The sequence below is a fragment of the Argentina silus genome (assembly GCF_951799395.1).
Source record: "Argentina silus genome assembly, chromosome: 14".
Lineage (NCBI taxonomy): Eukaryota > Metazoa > Chordata > Actinopteri > Argentiniformes > Argentinidae > Argentina > Argentina silus.
Genome location: NC_139668.1, coordinates 18,952,202 through 18,969,747, shown reverse-complemented (window position 1 = coordinate 18,969,747; position 17,546 = coordinate 18,952,202). Strand labels below are relative to the sequence as shown.

At 44.3% G+C, this 17,546-nt stretch overlaps 1 protein-coding gene across 2 annotated transcripts in view; it reads right to left on the bottom strand.

The window, feature by feature from the left end:
* The window catches only part of zeb2b (zinc finger E-box binding homeobox 2b), a gene marked incomplete at its 5' end in the record, with an annotated part of 70,210 nt that overhangs the window by 13,361 nt on the left and 39,303 nt on the right, over positions 1–17,546 (bottom strand). The window contains 2 exons of one of the 2 annotated variants that reach the window (XM_083684759.1): positions 383–451; positions 4,220–4,468. In XM_083684759.1, coding sequence (XP_083540885.1) covers positions 383–451; positions 4,220–4,468 — 318 coding nt within the window. The remainder of the gene's footprint in view (positions 1–382; positions 452–4,219; positions 4,469–17,546) is intronic. The other variant, XM_083684758.1, reaches the window with a different exon arrangement.

Sequence of the window (17,546 nt, the reverse complement as noted above, 5' to 3'; positions counted from 1 at the left end):
GCACCCACACACATACACACACACACAGATTAAAACATACCAAAAATGAAATGAAAAAAAAATAAATACAAGATGGAGTCCTAAGAAAACATTCACATATTCACACATATGTGGGGAGTGTTTCAGCCGCTGAGGCCAATGTTCAGTGGTCACGATGATATCATGGAAGAAGAAGTCAATACCCAAGAGGCTTGTGGGTGGAAATCAGCTTTGTTTACTTAATCAAAAATGGCAGGTAGGATTTGGTTCCACCGTTTTGAACAGACCGGGGCCACAACTACTCACAGAGGAGCCACACAACCACCCACACAGGGAAGAGAGAGAGTGTGGTCTCCTTAACACACTGCACAAAATCTCCTCACAATAGACTCAATCAACTCACCTGTACCGTTTCCAACTGTCTGAAGAGTAGCTTCAGGCCCCATAGTGTCATAGTCATCTTTCATTTCATCTGGAGAGAAAAAGTGAGAAAGGAGAGGGAGGAGAGGAAAAAAGGGGGGAGTTCAGTGCTGGAGTGTACCAAGCAAAGCATGCTCACAATGAAGCCTTCAGAGGAAGGTACAGGGAAATAAAGGGGTGGCTGTGCTGTAGTGTGGAGAGGCTTTGTCTGGAATTCTTAATGAATGCTATCATCTGGACCAGACAGAGACTTATTTACCTTAAACATGACAACAAGCAGCGAAAAAAAAGCCTCTCTGCCATTCCGGGGAGCTTGAGTCACCAAACAGAAAGATTAATTCAAGAAGCCCCATCCACCTGAGTAATCAGAGTGGCACAACCGGCACAAAGGCCCTGGTTGTTATTCCCTCATTGTGACATAACGCTACAACTCACAGCAGAAAAAGGACAGAATCTGCACTGGGGTTTTTACACAGAAAATGTGGGCTTAGACTCTGTTATCAATCAGTGTAATGCATACAGTCTTAGGAATGCCAAGGGAATGCTTGCATTCTGCTCTGGCACAGGTAGGACAGCCGTAAATAAAAGTCACCAGATTGACAGACAGGCCCATAAACAAGGGAGAAACAACTTTTGACATTGGGTAAATTCTATTGGCAAAGCTAACAAGAGGACATTGTTGGTCTACACAGACAATTAACTTAAGGAGTCCTCTGTAACTCCTTCCGCCATGTCTTTTAGAATTAAATCAAGGTACTTCCGAGAAAACAGAGGCTTCTAATAAAACGTGGCTCATGTGTCTCTCTTCCTCCCTGTTCATGTCATGTGATTTCTACCAAGGGTCAAAAGTATCTTAAGTTGCCATGTAAAGACACTCACTTCACTGTCCCCTCTTACCTTGCTCTAAACAGAAAATAATCTTCTTGATTTGCAGATGTTCTTCGTATTACATTTGATAATGAGATTGCAAAATAAACTGTAGAATGTAAAAACGGATGCATGAAAAACCCTATTATTGATATTGAATGTGAAATCACGGGTGGCACTAATCTTATAAGGGAAAAATAATAATTAAACTGTTTGGAGCTGAGAAAATCAGTTGTTTTAAAGGTTACTGGGAAACATTTCAGTCATTAAGCGAGGGTTTGTGGTATCCTTCGATTGAAGTGAGACGGTTTCCTTCTGCACCACATAGATAAAGCCACAGCCAATGGCTTCAGAGAATAAAAATTGACTTCTGAATGAAAAGTACTAAACTTTCCCTTGACATGAAGCTTGACTGGGGAGAAACTTGCCAGCCATTTTGCATTTGCATATGAGGGGGTTTTGAGTGCCGTCGTCTCTCCCAGTAATGACATCAAACCAGGCTGCACTCTGAGGAAATGGCCCTTCAGCAGCATTGTTGAAGTTACACTGGAGTATTGTGAGCAATCAAAAAAAGCATCCTCCACCGGCGTCAAATATCATTCTGTATTTAAGAGACCAGCATGCATCAATGGTTACTTTTGGAGTTCATAATTTTCAGAATGTTAATCAAGCTCTCCCTCACGTTTCTTTTTTTTTCCTAGAAAGTTAAACGGCAGCCATTTTGCCAATTGGTTTTACTTTCCAATTTCACTGCGTATTTTTCCGACATGACTCAAGGAACACGTTTGCGATTCGCCTATTCCCTCCTTTACCTTGAAAAGTCACTACTATCTGTGGTCAAGGGATGTGAGAGTTCTTCCAGCAGGAGGTAGGCTAAGACCACTTACACCTCACTTACCCACAATTTCATTCACATTTTTTTTTGGGCCATTTCTAGTTCTTTGAAAGATACACAATCATTGGAAGGAGACAGGTTTTATAGTTGAAAGTGTAATGTGAGCTGAGTGTCTGCCCTCTCTGTCTGTACCTGATAAATCACACTTGAAACACATGTAAAACGTGGGGGAGTGAAAAGGCATGCACCTACTGAAGGACATGTTTAAGTTTCTGCTGTGGCCCAGGAGGTGTCCAGAATACCTTTCCCCTGCCATAATTCCACCTATTTACTTAAGGCCATTGATGCTGTTTATTTTGAAAACATTCCTATTTTTACGGCCAGTTACCATTGGCACAGGGCGCAGTAAAAACATGCGTCCCTCCTCTTTGTTATTCCTTTGAAAATCCTTGAACGGGCCCGGAGAAGAGACAAGGGCAGGGGAGAATGCAGGTGATTTATTTGAAATCTCTGTCAGTGATAATGATGTCATGGTTTCCAGCACACTGCGTCTACCCCATTGTGGGATGAAAGAATGTCAAGGACAATTCCAGACACAAAAACTCTGATTGTGCTGGAACCGGAAAAGCACAGTAAGAACCTTCGCTGTGCTCTTCAGTTCAAAACCTGTATCCTGCGGACAAAGTACTAAAGCACAGTAGAAAAGGCAGGAGAGAAGCACAGCTTATCTCAGGGTAAAGCTATGTGTTGAGGTATCATTGTAGACAGCAAGGCACCGTGGAGGCAAAAAAAGAGCAGACAACACAGTGCCCACAAGCTTGGGAAAGAGACTCCCAGCATCACTCTAATGAACTTCACTGTTCCAGAAATATGGCAGACGTTTTATCACATGAGAAGCATATTATCTGGGAATTGCAACATAGCTAAATTACAGACATTAAGGCACCACAGGCTTTTATCAAATAAACAATTGCTGTATGCAATATCTCCTTGTTTATCTGTTATCTTGATTTATTTAACATTTATTTTATAAGAAATGAACCTAATCTGAACTGTTAATAGTGAGGCTTAAATCTGAGTAAACATTGCGCACCCCCCCCAACACACATATACTAATCTGGGAATCGTCTAACAGTGTTTCTGATTTTAATGTTGATATCCACCAAATTAAGTTTTTCTCAATAAATACCGTTTTTTGGATTAAAATTTTGAGACTCTCGAATATTTTCCCTTTGAGCACTCGGCACTCTGCTAGTTCATTAGTAGAAATGAATAGCTAACACCGGCTCATTTAAATGGGGTGTCTTACATGAGTTCTCGCCACACTCTGTTTCTGTCACACTGCTCCAAGAATCATTGGCTCTTATTATACATGTAAATGGCTATCATAAAAATAAAAATTTCATTTAAGATTGTTAATGACTTTTGCAGCAGTCTGGCTTCCTTTAATGATTATCCTCTGCCCCTAATTAAAAGTATTTATCTTTCAAGCATCCATGACTAGGCCCCTGCTATCAGTGATGCTCGGAAAAAAAATGGGAGCCACGAAAGTATATGTATCACCTGCTTGAAATTAAGTAGATTATCAGTAATGATTCTGCAGTTATTAAATTATATCAATCACAGAGGGCTGATCGTACAGCGATACAACATTGACATGAGAGCGTCTTCTAAAAGGGTAATATTTTTTAACAATAAGCATTCCATGTTTAGTGCTTGCTTAAGTCTAACGTTAACGGTCACCTATGTAATGTAATATTTATATTCTTCTAAAAATAAATGCAAGACTAAAGAGAATACAGATTTACTGTTGAGGTGAGCCCAGCAGGTTTGAATCATGTGAGCGTGGGAAAAGACAGCTTTTAAGTGGCAGTTTCATACGTAAGTTTGCCAGCGATCATGAAGTTAATGTCTCCTGACTTTGCTTTCCCGTCACGTTACTGTATGTCAAAACGGCTCCGTCAATCTGTGTGACTGTGGAAGGTGGTGGTGGTGGTGGTGGTGGTGTTGGTGGTGGTAGGGGGGTGATGTTGGCGGCTCTATTTTCTCCTGAAAAGTGGAATAAACTCGGATATTTTGGCCCTGATCTTAGCGTGGCGAGCGGGCGGCGACACTCACCAGTACCGTCGACCGAGGCGTGCAGCATGTCGTTGTCATGCCAGACATGGTCCACTCCGCTGTCCCTCATGTCGTCGTCCTCATCCTCCTTCGTCATTAGGGTGTGGCCCACTCTCGGGGAGTCTTCGTGATTGGGCATGCTGGCTGGACTGCCCGCCCCGTTGAGCAGGCCGTCCTCCTCTGACACCAACAGCTTGTCCTCTTCCTCTGTCTCTGAGCCGGTTTCCACCACATTCTTGTAGTTCAACACTGCAAACGGGAGAAACAACAAAGCAAGACGAGATGTGTCACTACAGAGGAATTCACATTTGGTGCTCGTACTCCATGAAGTGGAAAAGATACTTTGACTCCAAGATGAAGTAATGATTACAGGTCATCCCACCGCTGTTTGGGGCTCAAGCCCGTGTTTTGTGGGTTACATCCCAAATACACCACCCATCATGATGTGTGCAGTCAGCTGCTATGTAGACATGCCAAAATAGCCACTCATTTTCTGTTGCAGTTAACTGCCTGAGATGCCAACTAGCTACACCTTTTGGGATGCCCAGATCAAAAGCATTCCCACGATGTCTGAGATTCTCCACAGTTTAGATATTTACAGCCACATACTGTACATCATCCACGCTGCACTGAAAAGGCTTAACCTCCTGTAATTTGTGATATCCATCATGTTCACCACTTATTGTAATTTTACACATTCATTTCCCGGGTATTCATGGTCAAATCAGACCTTAACAATTAATATGACATGAGGATGTGAAAATAGGAAAGCCAGTAACATCTACAATTGACTCAGTTTCAACGTTTCAAGTGTACAGCACGCTCCTTTGAGTTCATATAACACTCGTTTGAGGTCCCTCTCTTTTAGAGTGCTTTCAACGAGTCACGGCAGAGAAAATACTGCGCAGTCAAGACCCACATTAAAATAACTCACAAGTAGCCGCCCGCTTGATTCCACAACACTTGGTCCCAGACACATGGCAGCTTTTCTTAAAATAGACAGCCTGTAAATAAGGTCTGTGAACCCAATTGAAGGTGGCTGTTTGCGAATTAGTCAGCCCTCACACACTACGACATAAATTGTCCCATGAAGGAAGTCAAAAGACTTATTAGAGGAATAAACATGGGGCATTAGCTCAGCTAGAGAAACACAGCATCATACACAGACGCACCTCACTGTCAGTTCCTAAAACACAGCTCTGGAGAAACACACTCAGGACCAGGGGGGGGGGGGGGTGGGAGGGGGGTGGGGGGGTGGGAGGTATGACATCATGGGAACCAGTCTTAAAAGCAGCCAGTGGGGGAAAACGACACAACCATTTTGAAGGTCCATTTTGATTCTGTAAACGTATGACTAAGAAATAAGTAAATAACTTCTAAAGAAACAGAAACCTTAAAGATGAATTGGGGAGTGGCTAATGTTGTAGCATCTATTCTAAATTCATGTTAATTTACTGTCAAATCTGTACTTCTTGGCTTCGGGGGCTTAACATTTAGTCATATCTCCTTTTAACCTTCTGACACAGCCACGCAACATCTATGTATGACTTAATTTCCGAAATTGAAAAGGAAGACCTTTTTAGATATACTGTGAGAAAAAAAGATTACACTCCACATATCTGTTCATAACATGATCCTTGTATAATCCACGGGTCTGCACTTGCCTTCTGAACAACTGCACAACAGGTGCAAATTAAAAGAAAACGGCTGCGCAGACAGGCCAGCAGAATCCGCTGACCTGGTTAGAATACCAATTGACGGGGGAAACAAAACCTTTTCAAGAGGTGTGACCACAAGGGTTTAGGCAAGTTCAGGCTGGGTAATGCCCTCAAACATGATAAAAGAAAGGAAAGTCAAAGAAAGTGAGACATTCAAACTCACTGTGTGGTCCAGATATACCTTGGCACAATTGATAATGTGCTTTTATCATAATTCCCCATTCCTCCTGACCCAACTCCCCCATCCCAGAGGTTTAACCATTTCTTAGCAACGTGCCGTCGACCCCCTTTCTCCCAACTTTCTAAGGGTGGCCTCGCAGGCAGCTATAACAAAAGACCAGGAGGCCTGGGAAGCTATCAACCCGCCCCAGCAAACCTGATCTCTGGACGCAGAGTGAATACAAGCAGGGCCAGGAGGAGTGAATGAAATTATCTAAGGCTGGACAGGTTTTAAAAGGCTTTTTTTCTTGAACCAAAATAGTCTTACGGGGCTTCTTTTTTGGTGTGCTACATGGCTTTCAGACTAACACGTGAACGCTGGCAACCCACTTTGACTTCAATATTCGGACATGGGAATGGATAGGATGGGTTCTGGGCGTAAACAGGGTTTGAAAGGAATAAGAAACAGTTTCAACTCGAAACATCAGGACAAGGCAGGCTTGCAATGGGGCAGTCTCGGGTCTCAAAGCATCTGCAGTGATCACATTAATCACACGCCCTGCAAACATTGTTTTCTGCACACTACACAATGTAATGAAATTAAGATAGAGAAGAACCCCGGATCCCCAATATGACTGCCCTGCCTGATTTTAAGTAGGACGGTTGCATTCCCCAGACAAATGTCACTGCAGGAGTTCACTCTCCACATAATCACAGCCAGTACCTTTGTACCCTCGCACAGCAAGGTTGCCCCCTACCACCAGGTTGGGGTTGAGTGCATCAATGGCACATGTAGGCGAGGGAGTAAAGAAGAAGAGGGAAGCTACGTACAGCAGATGTGATCGGGTAGAACGTCAGCTATCAGCACTGTATTCATCAATGCCGAGCTTGAAGAAGCAGAAATGACAGTGTGTAACATGTCAAGGCAAGCACGTAGTATTAACTCCAGAAAGCCTGCATTGTTTAAGTGACATCTCTGACAGACACTCACTAAACATACAAGGCTGCCGTTGGCATTGTGCGCCACAACAAAGTATTTCTAACCTACTAATGTCACCCGGGCCATTATTTTGTTCGACACCTCACCGCTAATCAATCTTTTGTGTTCGAGAAGGGACAAAGAAATTATAATGTTTACTTCTTGGCTACGTTTTTCTACAGATGACACTTTCTATTTTTCCCTTCTTAGTTTAAGTGTCACCCTCAACAAAGGCAATTATGGCTGACATCTTCTGACTGATGCTACCTGTTTGATTTTACCAGCTTTCTTTTCGCCAGTCATTCGAGGTAAATAAAGGAAACGTCTCTGCCTCAGATTTGATAGATAATTAAAATGACACTTGTAATTGCTTGAGTCTTGCTTAATATTAGGCTTAAAAACTCGCTAACATAACCCTTTCAGGGCTCTAGTATTAGTCTGTCAGTCACATGAGCACAGAGGGCAGTTGCAATATTGTATATTGATTATGATGACTGGAACGTTCCAGAATGACAGTTGGGTTGAGGAGAGACAGAGAGAGGGTACTATTTTTTTTCAATGCCTATGACAAAAAGAGGACATCCTATTAAAATCTCATAATCTTTCATAAAACACATAGATAAAGAAATGTGACCAATGTTTCTTCGGTGACAGTTCCCTTCAACACATCGAATGAAAACAATAAAAGTAATTTTGGCCTGAATAGAAGATTCAGACTCACTTCAACGGCCTCTGAAAGTATTGTCGTCCATCAAAAAGTGACGTGGTGAGTTTTGCTCTCAACCTCTTTAAGTTAACCTCACAAAACCTCTAAGAAAACTATGAAATCAGAGTGACAGACAGATACTTTGTTATGAATCACACAAACCTGTGATCGCATAAACATCCCTAAAACATGCAACACGGTGCCAGCGTGTGTCTCTATCTTACGTTCCAACACTCCTGCACAAAACCTTCTCAGGTTCCCAAACTGGGATGTGCTGTATTTACCCTTCATCAATAGCCACCCGGAAAAGTAGCACATAACCAGATACCAAAACACACAGCACCACACCAGAGGTGGTGCCCAGTGCCTGTGTTCCTGTCTGTGTCCTCTGGAGAGCGGACCGTCCACACAGCTCCCTACAGACGTGCTGGGGAAGGTGACACACACTAAGCCGGGCTGACTAGCTGTTGAGGCTTGGCTCCAGGTGATGTGATGCCTCCTGTTCTATCAGTGTTGATAATGAGCTAGGACATTCACCCTATTGGAGGATAACTGCCTGCTCTCTTCCCTGTCTCATGAATGTGAGCCATGCAGATCACCTGAATGGCTGGGAGGGAGAGGGGGAAGGTAAGGTAAAAAAAAAAAAAAAAAAGGCATTAAGGTGGAAAGGAGGTCATAGCCTTGTGGCTACCCCACTGGAAGGGGTCTAACAATGACCTTTTAACTCTCATAATTTCTTTTCACAATAGTTTAGGGCTCTGAGTAGGCAGTTCCCTGGATAATCAGGCTCTTAGGCTAGAAGCTGGGGTGTGTGGGAGGGCGGGAGGGTGGGAGGGAGGGAGGGCGGGAGGGTGGGAGGGAGGGAGGGAGGGAGGGAGGGCGGGAGGGTGGGAGGGAGGGAGGGAGGGAGGGAGGGAGGGAGGGAGGGAGGGCGGGAGGGAGGGAGGGAGGGCGGGAGGGCGGTATTAAAGATACCTTTAATTCTTCTGAATATTATATATACTGTGTTTCTGCTTACTTGCTAATTAGGACTACTGCCTGTTCTGCATGTGTCCACAAATCCAGTGGCTGTATTCCTACTTCAGTGTCTCAGATCTGGTCAGAGTGTAATAACATGGTGGTTCACAAGGGGCAGAACAAGCCATAACCAGTAAAAGGACGGTGGTAGAGGGCGAACAAAAGCCTGAAAAGAGAGGGGCAGCTTTGTAGAGTCCATGAATGGTGAAAATTCAGTGATGTGTAAACCAACCTGGGAGTGTGTGTGTGTGTGTGTGTGTGTGTGTGTGTGTGTGTGTGTGTGTGTGTGTGTGTGTGAGTGTGTGTGTGCGTGCGTCTGGGAGTGTGTGTGCCTGTGTCTGTGTGCGGGTGCGTGTGTATGTGAGTGAGTGATTCTGAGTGTGTCAGGAAGGGGGTGGTTATGTTCAATAATTTCTGCCATGAGGCACCCACAGTAGCCTGACTGTAATTGAATTAAACTCCCATTTATTTGCAGAGGCCTGAGCAACAGGCTGGAAAAAAGAAAGCTTCGAGGTTTGCTCAACTGCTCTGAGGGCCCACCTTTGCTTGGCTTGTACGGATCCACCATCTGTGTCTGCCCTTGCACATGTTCCTGCCCCCCCCCCCCCCCCCCCCCCAAACCATCCCCCACCCCCCCTACCCCCCAAAAAAAAGAAAAAAGCAAGGCACACAAAAGCTCCCTAGGCTGCCCTCAGGACTGGAGCAGAAAAGTGGGAGGGTGAATTCAGAGCAGGGAGGAACAAAAATAAATAAAAAATAAAAATAACAATCTCTTAAGATCACAGCTCAGGTGAGATTGAGTTCCAGGGTTCCTCTAGCTCAGGCATACGTCAAGCAAAGGAAAGGTTAAAATTAGAAAATTTAATTTATTTGATAATTTCCCAGAATAATTAGAGTTAATATGGGTTAATTAATATGCAAATCTCTCAGCAGATGTTCTGCATCGGGGCCTTGCACGAGAAAACAGCCTTTACTTTCTCCTGCGTGATTTTGGCTGTCAGTTATTGGCTATAATTACTGTAACTAACCAAATACACACAAAACCTTTTGGAGGATGAAACGGTTCCAGTCTGAGTCGTGGGCAAACTGGTACTTTTCTTGCATAAAGGGAGACCATTTCTAATTTTCTCTGACTATAAAGGCCTTTTTAGGCTTCTTACCCTTTCTCCAATGAATGCAGCAAGTACTTAAACTATTTGAAATGTGTGTGCTTTTGTGCATAAATGTGTACAAATGTAAATTGTATAGCAATCACACAAGTGAATAGAAAGGGAACACCACCTGCACATCAATGTCCTCTCTATTTGGACCGTTCACCTATTTCTTCTTCGATTTTGAAAGCCGATAATAAAAAAAAAAGGAGGAATTTAAATGGTGCTTTACAATGAAGAGTCAAGTTTCTCATCAAATATTAATGTTACTCCAAAAACTGTTCAGCTGGGAGCTGAGTCCTCCTCATGCGTACTACATTTATAGAGTCATAGAGGTAATATCCGTAAATACAAATGACATCACAACTTCCAAACCTACATCACTAACACTAATAAGCTACTCCCTAAACTTCTAAACACATTATATCTCTCTAATCAAGATAAAGCAAATCATTCTAATTCTGACTAGAATTAAAATAAAGTTACATTTAAAAATTCAATATGATATTCCCCCTAAGGCCAGATAAGAGTGCAATTCCATGAATGAAAGTTACAGGGAGAATGCATCTTAGAGTAGCTACAACTCTGAGCTTTAACCTTTTCACTTTTTCAAAAAATAACGTAGCATTTCTTGTTAAATGTAAGTTTTCTACTGTTTTCAGAATGCATGTTGAGTGCTCTGGAGGCCTGATCACTCAGGCAGAGATTGGCCATGTTCTTGATAGTAGCATTGTGTGGCCTGAAAGCTGAGACTCTTATCTGAGCCTGTCCTCTCTTTCTCTGGCCATGTCTCTGATAGAGCTCCCCCTCTCTCTCTTTCTCTCTGCTACAGCCTTCCTCCCCCTCTCTCTCTCTCTTTCTCTCTGCTACAGCCTTCCTCCCCCTCCCCCTCTCTCTCTCTCTTTCTCTCTGCTACAGCCTTCCTCCCCCTCTCTCTCTCTCTCTTTCTCTCTGCTACAGCCTTCCTCCCCCTCTCTCTCTTTCTCTCTGCTACAGCCTTCCTCCCCCTCTCTCTCTCTCTCTCTCTGCTACAGCCTTCCTCCCTTCGTCGCAAAGGGACACCATGGCTCACTGCCACAGGTCCACGCCCCACCCTCTTGCCTTCCCGCCCCCACCAGCCCTCTCCACAGAATGCTCTTTTACACACACACACACACACACACACACACACGCACGCACGCACACACACACACACACACACACACTCTAAAGACACAGCCAAATTCACACACTCACTTACATAAACAGAGACCAGAAACACGAACACACACACACACACACACACACACACACACACACACACACACACATATTCAGGTAAAGGAATCTGCTGACCGGGGCAGTGCAGGGCCTGTTGTTTGATGTGGGGTGTGGCAGGCGCCAAATTGATAGTCACAGCAGAGTGTTATCAGCTAGCTGTTTAATATGACCTGACTCTGTTGCTCTGCTGCTCTGCTGTGCTGTGAGGAAGCCCAGGCCCTCAGAGAGGAGAGGGAGTCAGCCCAGGCCCTCAGAGAGGAGAGGGAGTCAGCCCAGGCCCTCAGAGAGGAGAGGGAGTCAGCCCAGGCCCTCAGAGAGGAGAGGGAGTCAGCCCAGGCCCTCAGAGAGGAGAGGGAGTCAGCCCAGGCCCTCAGAGAGGAGAGGGAGTCAGCCCAGGCCCTCAGAGAGGGAGTCAGCCCAGGCCCTCAGAGAGGGAGTCAGCCCAGGCCCTCAGAGAGGGAGTCAGCCCCGGCCCTCAGAGAGGAGAGGGAGTCAGCCCAGGCCCTCAGAGAGGAGAGGGAGTCAGCCCAGGCCCTCAGAGAGGGAGTCAGCCCAGGCCCTCAGAGAGGAGAGGGAGTCAGCCCAGGCCCTCAGAGAGGGAGTCAGCCCCGGCCCTCAGAGAGGAGAGGGAGTCAGCCCCGGCCCTCAGAGAGGAGAGGGAGTCAGCCCAGGCCCTCAGAGAGGGAGTCAGTCCAGGCCCTCAGAGAGGAGAGGGAGTCAGTGGGTGTGTGGGTGTGGGTGTGGGTGTGGCTGTGGGTGTGTGGGTGTGGGTGTGGGTGTGGGTGGGTGGGCGTGAGGGTGTGGGTGTGTGTATGTGTGTGTGTGTGTGTCTGTGTGTCTGTGTGTATGTGTGTGCATGCATGTGTGCGTGCATGCCCGCGCGCGAGAGAGAGAGGGAGAGAGAGAGAGAGAGAGAGGGAGAGATTGCCACTCTGTTGTGTTTTTAAAACATGACTTCTATCACTTTTCTGCTCATCAGGGACGCACAAAGGGCGTCACTATAAGAGCATCATCTACACCTACCAAGGCCACAGAGCATGAAGGAGTGACTTGAAAAGATATCAGATATTTGCAATGGAAAGTGAACCATGACAATATGAAGAGTGACTACAAGACGAAAGTTTGAGGAAGAAGGTGTTATTTTAGCAAGTTTCCTTGGGCTTTAACAAGATGTGCTTTTTAACTAAACATAGTAACGATGTTCAATTGAAAAAAAACAGCAATGTTTTGTAGCTGAAGGGCCATATGCCCCATTTTAATAAAAAGGAATCCATAAAAATAAATTACTTGGACTAAGTATATGCAAATTCAAATGTAAGCAATCACTGCAAAATTAATTTTGCTAGAACTGATTAAAAGCTTTAATAAATCTATATACAGTATTGCTTCAATCTGATATAGTAAATTTATTACACTTCCTGTAAGATTAATTAGAATGCTACAATAACATATTGCACTGCCAGAACAGATTACTGTACGTTTTTGTTAATAACAGTTAAGCAGAACCTGAGTTGTAATTATGCACTGTAACAAAGTCATTTGATGGTGATTTCCTTTACTATGAGAAGACAAATGGGATAAATACAAAAGGAAACACAATGTATATGCCTGAACTAGCATTTTTGGTTCGTTACTACAGTAGCCTGGTAGTAACTCCAGTAAATCTTAATAGAAGTATGAAAATCTGAGTTGTGTTGTGCTCCCATAAATACTTGTCACCTTTCCTAGCTCGTGAAAACTATCAGGCAAACCCTGAGATAAGTAAAGACATAAACAACGGTTTGATGTGGTCAAGGTTGTTATGCATTCTTCTCCAAACTGCTGTAGCCCAGAGCAACATTTATCTCAGGAACAGTGGGCTTGCACCTGCAACCTAACACAAGCTGTCAGTTATTGTCCCTCTTCTGTGAAACAGAAGAATATGTATTCACATACTGCAGTTAAGAGGTTTTACAGGGTCCACTGCATACAACGGTTATGTCAACCTGAGCAAACCATTAGCATAACACTGAGGGAGGCCATCAAACATGCAAGCAGCAAGGTTTATTTATGACTCTTTCTTTCCGATTCTCACTTAAATACTTTTACTGGCGTCCAAAATGATGACCGTGTTTAATTTATTACCTTTATAGTATGAAATATTAGCTTTTTTCTGTGTATGAATGAAATTTATCTGAGGTATGAAATAGGGGCTCGCTGTCAAATATAGCATCTTGGAAGACTTCCAAGTGAGCAAGCGTAGTTGGGATTCATTGTAGGGGCAAATTTTCCACAATGAGGGAAAAATCGGTGTGAAGGCACATTTTCTGAATAGCATCTGTGCTCCAAGCTGTAGAGGAGACCGCTCACTGTCATAAAACTCTGCCAGTCACCAGCTGGGGGTCAGAGGGAGGATTTAAAAGGGTCAGATGGGAGGAGGGGTTGGGGGGTGGAGATCAGGGCCCTCAGATGGGATAAAGATCAGAGGGGGAACTATCCAGGTGAGGACCAGGGCCCCTGGTCTGGGCCAATCTGAACGCCTCATTCAGATGCTAATGAGTGTGTAAATCACATCTGTTCCCCCCTCTGTGCCTGGATCTTTGTCACCTGAATAGCATCCCCACCAGGTATCAAACGAGCTGCAGGAAATGGGCTCTTTTCATCCCTCAACCTCGGCTCTCCAATCAGCAAATGAGCGCCCCCTGACAACGGGGCCCAGCGCCCTACAGGGATACAGCCCCCAGAGACTTCCAGGCCTGACACTGTTACCACTTCCCAATTAGTCATCACGAGCATGGAGACGCTTCTAAAGAGGCCTCATCACCGCTGTAAACTCGGCCACTCATAGGATGCACAAACTGCTCATTTTTACTCTGCGACTCGGATAGATATCATACATGTGCTTGTGAGATGAGCTCCAGCAGTGGATAGGTGTTGTAAGATGTGGATGACAGACTTAACCTCTACACAGCTTTCTCAGTCTGACTAAATGAACATCATCACACATCGGGTCTCAGCCCATAAGTTATGCATGATGTGGGTGTAAGTAAACAGTATCAGAGCAGACTTTCTCTTACTATTTTCATGTTTCACCTGCCTTTTCACCGCCCTGAGGAGAGCAAAACCTACACTTTTAATTACATCACGGGAGGTATCCCCACGGTGAGAAAAGAGAGGGCTTCCAAGTCAATTCTAATTATGATTTCTGACTGGTCCACAGGACACATGGGGGACTCCTAGGGGTCTTTCTCATGCTAAATGCACCTTTATAAAGCATAATCTTCACCCAGGCCAGTTAAACAAAACGTACCCCCTCCATGTTTATTGTGTAACAGAGGGGTTTTGCATAACAAAGACTGTATATCCATTTAATCGGTTTCAGACCACAACTTCTTTATTCTGAGGGTGTTGCTTGTGTTATTTTACAGTAATAACACAATCTGCCCCAGTACTATTTTGTTAAATCGAAAATAGAACTATCAAGCCATGCTATAATGTTTTCCAACATAACCTGAGAGATACGTTGTCAATCAAATCATAATACCTGAACCAATGTGTGTACATGTTCAGTTCTTTGAATAATATTAACGATTTCAATGAGTGTTGCCAAAAAAAAACATTAGCTCTTGCCAGTCCATGTAGAAAATGAGTAAATGTCAGTATTAAAAACAGTTGTTTCCATACTAACAGCATAATCCCATTTTCTTGTCAATTATATGCATGGATGGGCATACACTATATGATATATATATGGGTGTCCCTTACATAATTGAGCAGTTTCTTTGGCATGATGTGGAAAGGGACCTGAGAATGTTGCACACTAGAGTTTCGTAAGTAAAAAGGAAATTTTTGATCTAAGGCTTTTTTTTTTCTTCCCTCTACCCTTGGGTTCAGCCTCCCTGTGTTTCCGTCAATGCGTTCTTTTTTTTGATCAGGAGCATGAAAGAGTGAGCATGTGTGAATGCTTAGGTACCTGGGGTATGGAAAGGTGCTAATTAGCACAGCGGGATAATTGATGTGTAGATTACACCGTGAACAAATGCTTCGACTTGTTTGTTCTTCTCACTTTTACCCTGCTCCCCCCACCCCCCCTTTACCTCAGCCTTAATGAACAATTTACCTGCCTTGTTAAGACAATGGTAAAGCCTACCAGAGAAGTAACACAAAGGGGGGGTTGTGGTTGTGCTGCAGTTCAGTTCCCAAAAGGTGTAAACAGCGTATTCTAACTGGTTCTGTCAACCCCCTCTCCCTCATGTAGCTCCAGCCCAGGGAGGAGCTGCTCAAACGCTGAGAAAAGGCCCCGTAAAAGAGCAAGACAGGCACAAAGAAACTCCAAAAGGAAACAATTTCTAAATGAATGAGCATTCCAATAGGCCTCTATTGTTATGCTCCTATAATGCTATTTCCTTAATCTTTTGTCTTTGGGATAACTATTATTAGCTAGGCACTCACAGCTGCGAATGCGTTCAATAGGGCTTTAATTTGTTCATTAACAACTGAATATCTGCAAACACATTTGCAGGAGGCTTGATATTGCTAATAAACTAATAATGACTGTTTCTCTAATTGGGAAATGTAATGAGAGTGAAATAAAAAAAGGTGCCTGAGGTTTGGACCGGCTTCCATTGCTCCGGTAGCGAGGAGAGGCCATTAGCAGGACAGATGTGGAGGCAAAAGGTGAACAGTTGAAACGTCGCCTCTGCGCTCGCATTGCCGAACCCCGTAATCCGTCTCCTACTAGTTTACAAGTTAAACACATTATTGTGCTTATGGGGTCTCATTTTGAGACCGCGGTGCAGGCTTTTCACACAGAGGACTCACACACGCAGGGCTCTGTCACTGCCTGCGAGCTATCACCATTTCTCTAAGACAGACGATTAGGAGTAAGGAGGGTAGCTAAGCCAGGCAAAGTCTTAAGCTCATTGTTTCTTGATACTTCCTCAAAGTTCCTTGGAAGCCTCGTCCCTCTGACTTAAGGAACCCCCAGTGACTTAGCATGTATCAAATTTTCATCTAGACCGGAAGTCATATTAATTCTACTCTCCCTGTTAGGGCTCTCTTAGGCAAAATGATTTGCACAATGTCGGAAATGTGCTGTGGGAGAAGACTTTCAGTTATTAACTCTATACCTGCCAGCAGGCTGCTTTTTAAATACACATCTAACACATGTATTTAACTAAAGGATAATTAACAAAAAAGTATGACAATTTCCTGAACGTGCACAATATAATCTACTTACAAATGCTACAATATTTGTTTTTGTTGAGGTGCCTCAGCTTCCCTTCGGCAGAGTGATAAGGGGATAAATCACAAAAGCCCTTTTTTTAAATTAACCCTGAACTGCTGTTGCTCTGACAAATGACTGTGTCATTGAAAATCTAGAGAAGCATGTTTGGACTTTGCAATATTGGGAGTCAGACAAACTGGCAGTTTCCGTCGCCAACCTGATAATTCTCCCAACATCCCTCACCCACCCTGGCCTTTTGTTTTTCCTCCCTGCCTTTTTCCTGTCGCCATCTCGGTATTTAATCTAACACCGGCAGGCGGCAAGAAGGGTTTACTTTTCCCCTCAAAGACAGTGTGCACAAGCAGGCAAGAGGAAGAGTGGCGCACTTGCTGGGGACAGGGGAGTTAGCAGGCACAGGAAACCTGGACTGAGCGTTACTTTTAACAAAAGCCTTTCATCTTCCCTGCTTTCCTCAAGACAGTGCACTTCCAACAGTTGGCTCCTTTTAAGTACATACCTGATAAGGATTTTTTTTTTTCCTTTTTCGAGAGCACAGAAAGGAAAAGTATCCCCCTTGTACATGCTAAAGCTCTCATCGCTTTGAACACAAGATACAGTCCTTTTATCCCCCGAACGTTTCCTATGGCTATTAACTCATTCTAAACAGGTAATTACAGCTGGAAAACAGAGGGGTGGCAGATCAGAGTTTTGTCCAGAGGCCCACTCCACCTTTGCAATCATACGGCGTCTTAGTGCGTGAGTTAACAGGACAGAGGTAATTCAGGCTGCAGGTTCCATTTGCGGATAACTGCGTCTAATCCATTTAAGTCAGGAGTCTTTGTGTTAGAGATGTGTGTGGGGAGAGAGCACCCATGGGTACATCTGATGGAAGACCCATAAATCACACAGAGAAGTTTAAAAAGTGGAGCTCCCATGGAGCGCGGCGGGCAGAGGGAACGCCCCTCTGCGAGGCTCCAGACAGAGCTGAACACAGGGGCTATCATCACTGGGTTAAAACATCAGTGAGCCCTGAGCGGTGGGAGTGTACACCACCATCCCTCTTTCCCCTTCCTGAACCCTGACCCCCACTCTCGACTCAAACGCAGGAGACGTTAACCCAAATAATAGCGA